Here is a 12,017-nt window from a genome sequence, read left to right as displayed (position 1 = left end):
CTGCCTCCTGCCATCACATTTACAGTCCTGTCAACTAGAATCACTATTCTCAACACAGGAACAAAAGACTGAATTACTTGTTTATTTGGAGTTGAATCCTTTGCTGCTGTCAGTTGTTTTCTCCAATTGTTTTCTTTGAACTCGTCCATACTGTCCTGCTGATTTAGTTTAGCATGTCTCTTTGGAGTCCACCTTACCCTCCAGTCCCCCACTCGCCTGCCCGTTTACCAGGCCAGCCTTTGGGCTAAATATTAGCTCCAACCCCTGTCTTTGATGTTTCACAGATCTCTCCTTAACTTAACTCTCCACTAAGGGCAGTGGTTTATACAGGAGGGCCTACTCTCTTCCTTTTCTGTCAGGGCAGAACAGCAGAATCACCATGGCCCATAATTCATTTGGGCCACTATTACATCACTGTATATCTGTGTCTCAAATTGCACCATATTCCTTTTTTAGTGCACTACTTTTGACCAGAGCCCTATGAACCCTGCTTAAAAGTAGTGCACTATATATGGAATAGGCTTCCATTTGGAATGCGGTCAATGTGTTGGCAGTTTATACCCAACCCCTCACAGGGGAGGGTGGGGGAGGGGCTGCCTCGCTGACTGGTTTGTCATGCAGAGAGGATGGTTGGAATAAAATTCATGAATATTTTAAAGATTTTAGGAACTTCCAGGTTTGCTTCTGCAGGCCGGAAAATACTATTACAGCCAGGGACAGGTAGAGATCAAACTATTGGGTTTGCAATTATTTTTGCAGTCCAAAAATAGATGGTATTTCAACAGCTTGCTGGAGTAGGATCCCCTGGGTTTGACGAAATAATGTATGTTTGTGGTTCAGTCTTCATGAAAATATGATGTGGCGTTTATTGATACAGGTGTGTTGATTAAATAGAAAAATATGTTAAGAGTTTCCGTGTGAGAGAAAGTGAAAGAGGGAGAGTGAAAACGAGAGAGAGAACGAGAGAAAGAGCACGCATATATGCACACACACACACACACACACACACACACACACACACACACACACACACACACACACACACACACACACACACACACACACACACACACACACACACACACACACACACACACACACACACACACACACTGCATCTTCTCCACATCCAAATGTGTTTTCACCACAGGCATTTATCATTAATTCATACCACAGAGCTTTCACTGTATATCTCCCAATATAACATATTGCAGCATCAAACTTTGGGTGGTGGTGGCAGGAGGATAAATCATACATTGGTCCTATTACGTTAATGTAGTGGAATAGAGACACAGTTCAGATAAGCAGAGAGGAGTAAGATGTACAGTGTACAGTGCAGGGCATTTTAGATCATTGATGCCAGCTCATTGATGCCAGCTCATTGATGCCAGCTCACGCACATCGTCTTTCGCTTCCAAAGCACCAGTTCATAATTAGCTGGTTTAAAGCAGCGTCCCGTCCCCAGTGAAAGTAGCGTCCCTGACATTTACTATGCTGCTTTACCAGGCACCCTAAATAAGAGATGGTGGAAGTGTATTTCACTGTTGGGAGGGAGTGATGCACTGTAAGCATTTTGGCTGCGCTGTGTTCTCCTCCTCTGTACTTGCTCTCTACAGAACACATTGTATTAACACTGTGGACAATATCCTATGCTATTTTGTACATTCTATCGTTTACTATTACGTTGGCTACACTGTAGTAGTTTGCCTAGACAAAATATTCCATGACTGACTCTTTTAAAATGGTCTACTGTAAAACTGATATTCCTTGTGGCAGCAATACATCCACACATGGCTAAAGAGAATGTATTTCTCCAACCTCCAGAGAATTCTGCTGGATATGGACAAATCGAGTTTTTTGCAATTCTGATGCATTTCCCCAGACTGACTGATCAACTAGAGCCGAGCTGAACAGTGTGAGCAGCAAGCAGGGAATTGTCAGCAAATGCAGTGTTTCGGTTATCTTCTCTGTGCAATGCACATTTTTTTGTCTTTCTTCCAATGGCCTCCTTGTGTCTTGCTGCCCTGTGCGACTGGATTAGCAGACTGGTGTATACTGTTGTGAAGGAAGTAGTACTGCTACTGTGTCACTGAATAAACCCAATACAATACACACAGTTTCAATAGTGAACAACTGCATTGTTTGAGGGTGTCAGATGGGTTTGTGACCGATTTTTTGGGGTAAATATTTTTGATCAGTCCTCTTCAGAATCTTTTTTTTGGGGATCAATTGTTTTTATTTTGCAAAATACACTAAACAAAGACAACTTCCTGTATGAACGTTTAATGACTTAAGCTTTTGCCCACGTAAGAACTCAAAAACACCCTGTCAGAATGTTGACAATATCACATCTACTTCTTTGTTCGTCACTCTGTTTGTTCTCCGCAGGCTGCTAAGCTTCCAATGTCTATCATCATTGTTGGAGTCGGCCAAGCTGAGTTTGATGGTGAGATTGATCCCCGTCATAATGCTTTCATGATATTTCAATGTTTTGTTTTTTTGTTTTCAGATAGTGCAGATAGTGATGTCAAGGTAATACACAGAGTATACCAAACATTAGGAGCACCTTCCTAATATTGAGTTGCACCCCCAGGTAAGAATTGGTTCTTTACTAACTTGCCTAGTTAAATAAAGGCAAAAAAACAAAACAAAAAAACGCATTTTGCCAGCAGAAGAGCCTCAATTCGTTGGGGGCATGGACTCTACAAGGTGTTGAAAGCGTTCCACAGGGATGCTGGCCCATGTTGACTCCAATGCTTCCCACAGTTGTGTCAAGTTGGCTGGATATCCTTTGGGTGGTGGACCATTCTTAATACACACAGGAAACTGTTGAGGGTGGAAAAACCCAGCAGCGTTGCAGCACTTGACACAAACTGGTGCGCCTGGCCCCTACTACCATACCCTTTTCAAAGGCACTTTTCACCCTCTGGATGGCACCCATGTCTCAATTGTCTCAAGGCTTAAAAATCCTTATTTAACCCATCTCCTCCCCTTCATCTGATTTGAAGTGGATTTAACAAAGGACATCAATAAAAGCTTTCACCTGGATTCACCTGGTCAGTCTACAGTAGGTTATGGAAAGAGCAGGTGTTCATAATCTTTGTATACTCAGTGTATGTTTTTAGATGGGAAATGGAAATGAATTCAAAAGAGACTCTTATAAGCTGCTGCTGGTCAGAAAGAGTATTATTTCACTATGTGGCTAAGAGAAAGAAAACATTGTCACACAATGTCTTTAACTTCGTCCTTGACCTATGCTGGGGAAATAACAACTCAAACATTTGCATAAATAATCAGCACAACTCAAATAAGAAATTCCTCTGTCAAATATGCCAAGTGTTCTGTCATTGATGTACAATAAATAATGCAATAGCATTAAGGTAGGAGGTTATAGGGGGGCAGTTTCAGTGTGAGGGATCTTAGCTAATTGGCAGTTTGGTGGAAGTCCCTAGTTAATAAGCAATTCACAGCTGTTGCATACAATCTGAATATTTTAAACATATGGTCATTACTTTGATTCTCGCCATTTTGGTGTGCTGTTTACTGTAACAGTGGCTGGCTGTTACAGAAGCTGGCTGGTGTTTGGATTTAAATATTCTTCTTTTACATGGTTATTTACGATGCTGGGAATGTTCTCATGAATGTTAAAGGCAGTTATTATAATTGATTAGGAGGCATAGGCAGCGCATCCATAAGGCTAAGGGAAGCTAAGATTTCCCTAAAGTAAATTGAATTAAATTGCCCCAAATTATGCAGCCTAATTAGCTTACTCCTGTCTATGCAGAAGTAAATCAATATGTTAAAAATAGGCTACTATACCAGAAAGCATGATTTAACCACAGAGGATCATTAAGAAAAATGCAAAAAAGAAAAAAAGAAATAATTGTTGAGTTGCGACTGTCAGTGAAAAGCAGAGAGACCCAGCCATGGCATATCACAATATTTAAAAACAACATTGTGGAAAAACCGTTTGAAAAGAAAATGGCTATTGTTGTGAAGAGATTACAAACTGTCCAAACTGTATTTTAGTTATCAAAATTCTCAACTTAATTGAGCGAACAGTAGCCGATCTTATTTGCACCAGTGAGATTGCAGCTGCCGAAGTTGTGTCGTCGGACGGCCCAGTTGCAGCTGCTGAAGTTGTGTCGTCGGACGGCCCAGTTGCAGCTGCCGAAGTTGTGTCGTCAGACGGACAAGTTGCAGCTGCCGAAGTTGTGTCGTCAGACGGCCCAGTTGCAGCTGCCGAAGTTGTGTCGTCCGACGGCCCAGTTGCCGAAGTTGTGTCGTTGGACGGCCCAGTTGCAGCTGCCGAAGTTGCGGCAGCGCCGGACCGACCAGTCGCAGCATCGTCGGACGGGCCATTCCCGCTGTCTCCCTCAATGGTAGATTATTCTGTCACCTTGGTATAAATGGATCAGGAGACAGGCGCAGGAATCCGTAATACTGATTTTTATTTCCCAAATTACAGCACGGGGACGAAGACCAAACAAACACGTATACAAAACACAGGGTAGAAATCCAAACAAAAGAGCGAGGAGTACATCGAATAAATACACAATCACCCAATGATACCACACGGGACGAGACCCGTAATCATCTGCACAATCCACGTGGCACGAAAGCCCAAAACACAGCACACGACCAACGGACATTGTAACAATAATCGACAGGACAATGGTTAACAAAAGGCACACTTATACAATTACTAATCAAATGGAATAAGGGCCAGGTGTGTGTAATGAAAGTTCCGGGGGGATCCATGACACTCCTCCAGGTGAGATGGACGCCATATAATATTTGTTTCTCCTGTTTTCATAGGCCGATTATATGGATCAGACGTTGTTTTTATTGATTTGTTTGTCAGTGTCAGCAGAGTAGGCTACTCTGTAATTTGTCATATTAAAAATGATTCTGCTAATGTATCCAGCCATATATATATAGTGTAGTAGAATTGCATGAAATGTGTTTTAAAAAGGCCAACTATCACATTTAAGGTAAGACCCAGGTGCAGACAGTGACGAAATAACAAAGGTTTATTATTCGAACAAACAGGGGCAGGCAAAAGGACAGGTCAAGGGCAGGCAGAGGTCAGGCAGAGGTCAGTAATTCAGATATGTGGGGTGAAGTCATAGGACGGCAGGCAGGCTCAGGGTCAGGGCAGGCAGGAATGGTCCAAACCGGGAAACAAGAAAACAGGAACAAGGGGAAAAATACTGATAGGCTTGACGAACAAAACAAACTGGCAACAGACAGAGAACACAGGTATAAATACACAGGGGATAATGGGGAAGATGGGCAACACCTGGTGGGGGGGGGTGGAAACAATCACAAAGACAGGTGAAACAGATTAGGGGTGACACCAACATTTTCCTGTGCAGAAAAAAGAGAAGAAATGTATTTGAGTTACTGTGATTGAGTTATATTATTAGCCTAAATTATGACTATTCAATTTATTATTCACATTAGGAATATTAGGCCGTCTTCCATAAGTTTGCAAATGTGAGGAATGCATGGAATGCTTTACTATTAAATTCTTTTTTTGTGGTGGAAATTAGCTTCCCCAAACTTGAAACCCACACCACCTATGTCTGAAGGCCATATTAGGACAGCCTCCAACTACAAGTCTGAGGGACACTGAGACTTGTGAGTCTGAAGCTATAGTAATATGGACACCGTGATGGGTAGTCACTCCTACAGACAATGTACAGCATGTGTAATAAACCACCATAATGGTGAAAGTTACACAGACAGTGCTGGGTAGTGACTCACCCAGACTGTAGAGGGTTAAACTGGTGTCTCTTTTTCTCTTCTCTGTAGCCATGGTGGAGCTTGACGGTGATGACATCAGAATCTCCTCGCGAGGGAAGCTGGCAGAGAGAGACATTGTACAGGTAGAGCTCACTTTTTGTTCTTCCCGTATGACCATAACACAACACTGATGAGTGATGGGGGCGGGGGGGGGGGGGGGGGGGGGGGGGGGGGGGGGGGGGGCATGTCACAGAAAGGTTACGTCGATACAAGTAAGGAAACTACTGATGATTGATATCATCATTGTTTTAAAACTCAGCGGTGCCATATTCCACACCCCTATTCACCCCTAACCCATCAATCTGACATATTAGGAAAAATCTGTCATAGTTTCAATTGACAAAATTGTCCTGAAATTAAATAACAATTAACATTGTAACATATTTGCCATTGTCACATATTGCCACTTTCAAGTTCGAAACAGATCAAAGTGCTATAGAAACGATACCCCCCCCCCCCCTCTCTCTCTCTCTCTCTCTCTCTCTCTCTCTCTCTCTCTCTCTCTCTCTCTCTCTCTCACTCTCTCTCTCTCTCTCTCTCTCTCGCTCTCTCTGTGTCCCCATATAGTTTGTTCCGTTCAGAGACTACATGGACCGGACAGGAAACCACGTGTTGAGTATGGCCCGGCTAGCCAAGGACGTCCTGGCTGAGATTCCTGAACAGCTCATCCTCTACATGAAGAGTAGAGGCATCAAACCCTGCCTCCTGCCTCCACTCAATGAGGAACCAGGCCCTGAAGACCAGGACCACGCCCAGACCACCCCTGTCTGAGCCCCAGACCTACCCCCATCTGAGGCGCCTACCCTGGGGAAGGAGGTCACGGTAGGATGGGTGGTAGACTGGATGGTGGACCCCCCTCATGGAGGGATGCAAAACGTAAATGTGAAAATGCTTTCAAGGCACTTTTTTTTTCTCATGCTGAACAAATTGACAAGACTCCATTTTGTTTGGAGTCGAGACTGTTTTGAGGAAAAAAGCTGAAGATCAGGGAGTTTTCCTTTTGAGTTTCATCTCCTGACGGAAGGGCAACGAGGGGGATGAGAATTGGAGAGTCACAGAAGGAGGAGTAGAGAGGAGAAAAACAGAGCAGTGACGGAAACTAATGTTAGACGTTGGCAGTCAGAGCTGTCAAAGTGGCGACGTAACAGGTAGCATGTTTTAGACGGAGAGGGTGTTTTTGAGGACATTAATTATTAGAATGTGCCAGTTTGCATCACGTTTGTGTATATGATACATTTTAGAGTGGTGGTGTATGTTGGACTAAGGAATCACCAGTATAATGTCGTATCTATTGTAAGAAACTACAGCATTTATTCATGTTGGGGATAATATTTTTTCTTCATATTTTCCCATCACACTTTTTTGGAGGGAGGAGGGGGATCAATGCTATAAATTATTGTTAATTTATACTTTGAAGAGTACTGTAATATAAAGCATGTGGTAGATAGAAACTATCCAACTGTTTAGGAATAGTTGTAAAAGATCAAGATGAATGCTTTCACATGTTGGATTGTGACAGTTACACAGATGATCGGATGTTTGTATGATCGTTTAACTTCATGCACCCTGTACAAGACATACTTACCCTATATATTTACAATAGGTATCAATGCACTAACAGTCCAAATCAAAAAGCACAAAGGTCATATACAATACATATACTGATCAAGTGAAATATATACCACAATTCTATACTAGCGACCAACAGCTACCCCTCAAAGACAATGGAAAGGATTGCACAGCAACAAAATGAAATGTCTTCCAGTTCTAGAACGTTGTCATGAATGAGAATGAATCTAGAATCTAGTTACTTCACATTCTGCGTTATTATTGTTTACACATCTGCTCGTGCACGACCAGAGCCACATCTTCAAAAGGCATAGTCGTCTAGCTTAGCTGCATTCACACGTATATTGGTTGGTATAATCCTTCTCGTATGATGTTGTTGATTCTGTTTGATTATTTCTTTAACCTCTGCACACCGTGCCATGGAAATTCTTAGTGGATATAGAGCACAGAGAAGGCAACAGATGTTGATGAAACAACTTTTGAGAAGTGTGATGTCAACTACATTCATTAATTTGTTGGAATATATTTTTTTTTAATTCACCGAGAAAATCAAACAATGAGAGAAATACTTTCAGCCCCACATAATATAATCAAATCAAATCAAATTTGTCACATGCTCCGAATAAAACAGGTGTACAACACTGAACACTGAATACAACACTGAAATGCTTACTTATAAGCCTTTAACCAACAATGCAGTTTTAAGAAAAATAAGAGTTATTAAGAGAGTATTTAATAAAATAAACTGAAGTCAAAAAATATATATCGGATAAGTACTGTAGCCTATGCCATTTTATACTTTATCTTTTGCAGATTGCATATTCATTGCGTTTCTATCATGCTGACCACACCACTCGCATTACGTGCGCGAGCATTGCAAAATAAATGTATGCACACATGGTATTCAAGCCTTGCATCCAAAATACTCAAACCCGTCAATGAGCTTCTGCGTAGCCAGGCTTTAAAAATAGAACTTGGTTCTATTTGTGAAGCTTGATGCGCTGCAAGTCCCGCCTCTCCCATCTCCTCATTGGTTTTTAGGAGCATATACCCATGTGGGTGATTGAAAGATGAACTGAGGTCCACACTCCAGTCCAGTTGGTGGAGGTAATGCACCTTAAAGTTGGTTGCCAACCGCCATATTAAGTCCAAAGAAGAACAAGAGGCCTGAAGGAGGAGAGATTACTAGAAACAAACTAGATTTACCCTTTTATCTGTGGATTAATTGTTGGAGTAGAGGACCTTGTTCATTTCAGGAAAAAGAACAATCCAATGTTTATATCCCAGGACAAATTAGTTAGCAACAGCAAGCTAGCTAGCTAAATTGCTATGAATGTTTAATGCTTTTCAAACTGTCCCCAAATTAATATAGTTGGTTCAAACTTCGTTTTGATATTTCAAACTGTGTGTCATGATCGCGTCTGGTGTGGATGGACAAGATCAACATGCGCGATGGCGTACTCGGACGCGCGTGCCCGGTCTAGTCAGCATGCAAGGAGTCATTTAAATGGAGTCAATATAAAAAGTAACTGCATAAAGAGCAGTTGATACAGTGTACAATCTATTTTACTCACTTCATCTGGACTACTGATAGAGTTCAAACCTGCTGCCAGGGATGTATTGCCATCTTTAATTTAAGTTGTTGATATATATGTGACCGACTGGGGTTCAAATCTGGGTTTCCTACACACCACAAGACTGTGTTAGCCCGCTGAGATAAAGCAGTTAGCTCAAGTAGCCAACGCAAGTCTTCAAGTTTCGGACAAGGTTACTCATCGTGTGTGCGTTGTTCCAAAACACATTTTACGTTTTTGTCATTTAGCAGACGCTCAAGAGCAATTAGGGTTAAGTGCCTTGCTCAAGGGCACATTGACAGCTTTTTCACCTAGTCGGCTTGGGGATTCGATTCCAGCGTCCTTTAGGTCTCTGCCCCAACGTTCTTAACTGCTAGGCTACCTGCCTCCCTGTTATATCTAGCCACGTTTAAGTTGTTGATGTAGTTCCACGTTTAAGTTGTTGATGTAGTTCCACGTTTAAGTTGTTGATGTAGTTCCATGTTTAAGTTGTTGATGTAGTTCCACGTTTAAGTTGTTGATGTAGTTCTATGTTTAAGTTGTTGATGTAGTGCCACGTTTAAGTTGTTGATATAGTTCCATGTTTAAGTTGTTGATGTAGTGCCACGTTTAAGTTGTTGATGTAGTTCCACGTTTAAGTTGTTGATGTAGTTCCACGTTTAAATTGTTGATGTAGTTCCATGTTTAAGTTGTTGATGTAGTTCCACGTTTAAGTTGTTGATGTAGTTCCACGTTTAAGTTGTTGATGTAGTGCCATGTTTAAGTTGTTGATGTAGTGCCATTTTGAAGGAATAGTTTCTTGAGCACACAACGGAGCAGCACTGTCTCTGTCTTTTCCGTCCCGTAGACACACCAGAAGGTTAATATGTCTACATTATTGTCTTTTCTACAGTGGAACGACGTGTTTAGTTTCCTCTTCAATGTGTTTAAAACAAACATGAAATTGCCACTATGCCAATGCAGTCCTACAATATACAGCCCTAAGTGGTGCGTTCAGCAAGCCCATTATTTAGTCACAGATAGATCACAGTAATCCAAGCCCATTATTTACTCACAGATAGATCACAGTAATCCAAGCCCATTATTTACTCACAGATAGATCACAGTAATCCAAGCCCATTATTTACTCACAGATAGATCACAGTAATCCCATATCTCTATCCAAATGTGCCTATAGTATCGAAACTCTTGCATATCCTGATTAGATTTCCCTTATGTTATTTCGTGAGCACCAGTTCCCTTCCTATGTTTTATTATTGAACATATGATTCCCAATGCCTAGAATGATAAATGTTTCATATGTACAGTATAGCCAATTGAACACACAAAAAAAGATTTACTAAGTATTATCATTGTATCTGCAACAACATACTTACTGTATGTTCCTTAAAGTTTGCTATTACACTTTCGTATTGAATGAGAACAATTGCACGCATCAAATCTATTTTACAAATGTAGTGACAGTATACTGCATGTATGGCAAAAAAAGTCAACACTTGTTTACAATTTAAGATGTAGGATCTTAATTTGAGCCAGTTTGCTACTGCAATGAAAATAATCATGCAGCAACAGGAAATGTGAATTAATATGTGGATTCTAATATACTTCTAGGGGATGATACATTTTTCATCAAGACTTCAGAAGCCTTTTTAAACCGCAAACGTTCTCCTGCAACAGGGCGATCAAATTAAGATCCCACCTGTATATTTACATTGCCTCGAGGTATGAGCAAATATTCATACTAAAGAAAGGATGTTATCTTTATGTAAAGTTTGTTTTGAATCTGTTCACTTATTTGTTCTCATTTATTTTAGTTGTGAGGGAAAGTGAAGGTTGGTTATATTCCCCCCATGTACATAGACACTGTGATTTAGAAAATACATGACTAATAGTTAATGAAAGTGAGGGTTTATAGTTATTTTGTAATAATATTTGGTTAAAATATTTTTGTGTATGGTTAGCAAAGCAAATGAGAGAGATTATGCGTTTCAAAATAACCTTAAAAAGGATCTCCACTGGAGTCTGAAATATTAACATAAGCCCCACATGAAGACGACTTGGTAGCCAAAAGATGTTCAGTTTGAAATGAACCTCTTAGATAATGTGCATGTTTGTGCCAAAATGGCAACAAGTCTGGTGGTCCCTGCTCCTCAACTCACCTTACTGATGGCCTGTGATAGGCAGGGACTCCCTGAGTGAGCCATTTGTTGTGTATGTGACGATGAGGATGATACTGTATCTACAATAGAAACAGCAGACACGTAGCATGTTGCATCCATGTTTTTCCCTCATATTTAGTTCCTTAAATAGGTCATGTTTTTGCTTCCCCCGGTCGCTATTTAAACCATGACCTAGGGTGTTTACAGCCTAGAAATAGAATGACATGTCATTCTATGCCATTGTATATCTATGCTTTACAGTGTGTACCTCCCTCTTGTTCTCTGGTTTGCATGCTGATAATGAAGAATTATTTTCCAAACCAGACATTGGACATAATTGTCGTCATTTCTGTGGTTTGTGAAATGCTTTGTAATGGATTGCCTTAATAAAGTGACTGAAGATTAATGAAATAATGATAGTTGAATGTATGAGTGGTTTTTATTTGATAGTACAGCAATTTTAGCAAATGACCACAGTGGGCCTCAAACCTGGGTCTCCCAACCCATAACGCAGACCTGCTAAATCATAAGAGTTGGTTTGTTATCCTTGGTAAATGGTTATCTTTAGAGGAGATGCTGGGTTCCTCTTGCCAAAAAAAGGAAACCTGTAGCTACCACTGTAAAATCAACCATCTACAGTATATCCCATTCTAATTAAATCTTTAGGCTTTCATTTCAGGAATTTTCAGATTCATGTGTAGTTTCTACTGTGTAGCTTCCTGCTGGGATCCTATTGTCCAATCACAATACTTCTCTGTGTCCCCTCGACCCTCACAGTGAGCGTTCCCCTTGAAATGTGTTTTTCTCAGCAGCTTTAAGGACATGCATTGCTGACGAACCAAGCCGGCCACCTGGGGGAAGGAAGACGGCAGCTGGAAGTAGAAAAGGCTTGAAAAAGTAGAGCCCT

General features: G+C 41.0%; 1 protein-coding gene across 2 annotated transcripts in view; it reads left to right on the top strand.

Moving 5' to 3' along the window:
• Positions 1 to 11,527, top strand: part of LOC109869099 (copine-5-like) — a 173,829-nt gene extending 162,302 nt beyond the window's left edge. For both annotated transcript variants that reach the window (XM_031804051.1, XM_031804050.1), the window contains 3 exons: positions 2,389 to 2,446; positions 5,818 to 5,891; positions 6,376 to 11,527. In XM_031804051.1, coding sequence (XP_031659911.1) covers positions 2,389 to 2,446; positions 5,818 to 5,891; positions 6,376 to 6,579 — 336 coding nt within the window. In that variant the 3' untranslated portion in view covers positions 6,580 to 11,527. The remainder of the gene's footprint in view (positions 1 to 2,388; positions 2,447 to 5,817; positions 5,892 to 6,375) is intronic.
• Positions 11,528 to 12,017: the final 490 nt, after the last annotated feature.

This window comes from Oncorhynchus kisutch, linkage group LG24 (assembly GCF_002021735.2).
Source record: "Oncorhynchus kisutch isolate 150728-3 linkage group LG24, Okis_V2, whole genome shotgun sequence".
In the NCBI taxonomy this organism is placed as follows: Eukaryota; Metazoa; Chordata; class Actinopteri; order Salmoniformes; family Salmonidae; genus Oncorhynchus; species Oncorhynchus kisutch.
Note: the sequence above shows the minus strand (reverse complement) of the source record. Positions and strands in the feature narration are given on the sequence as shown.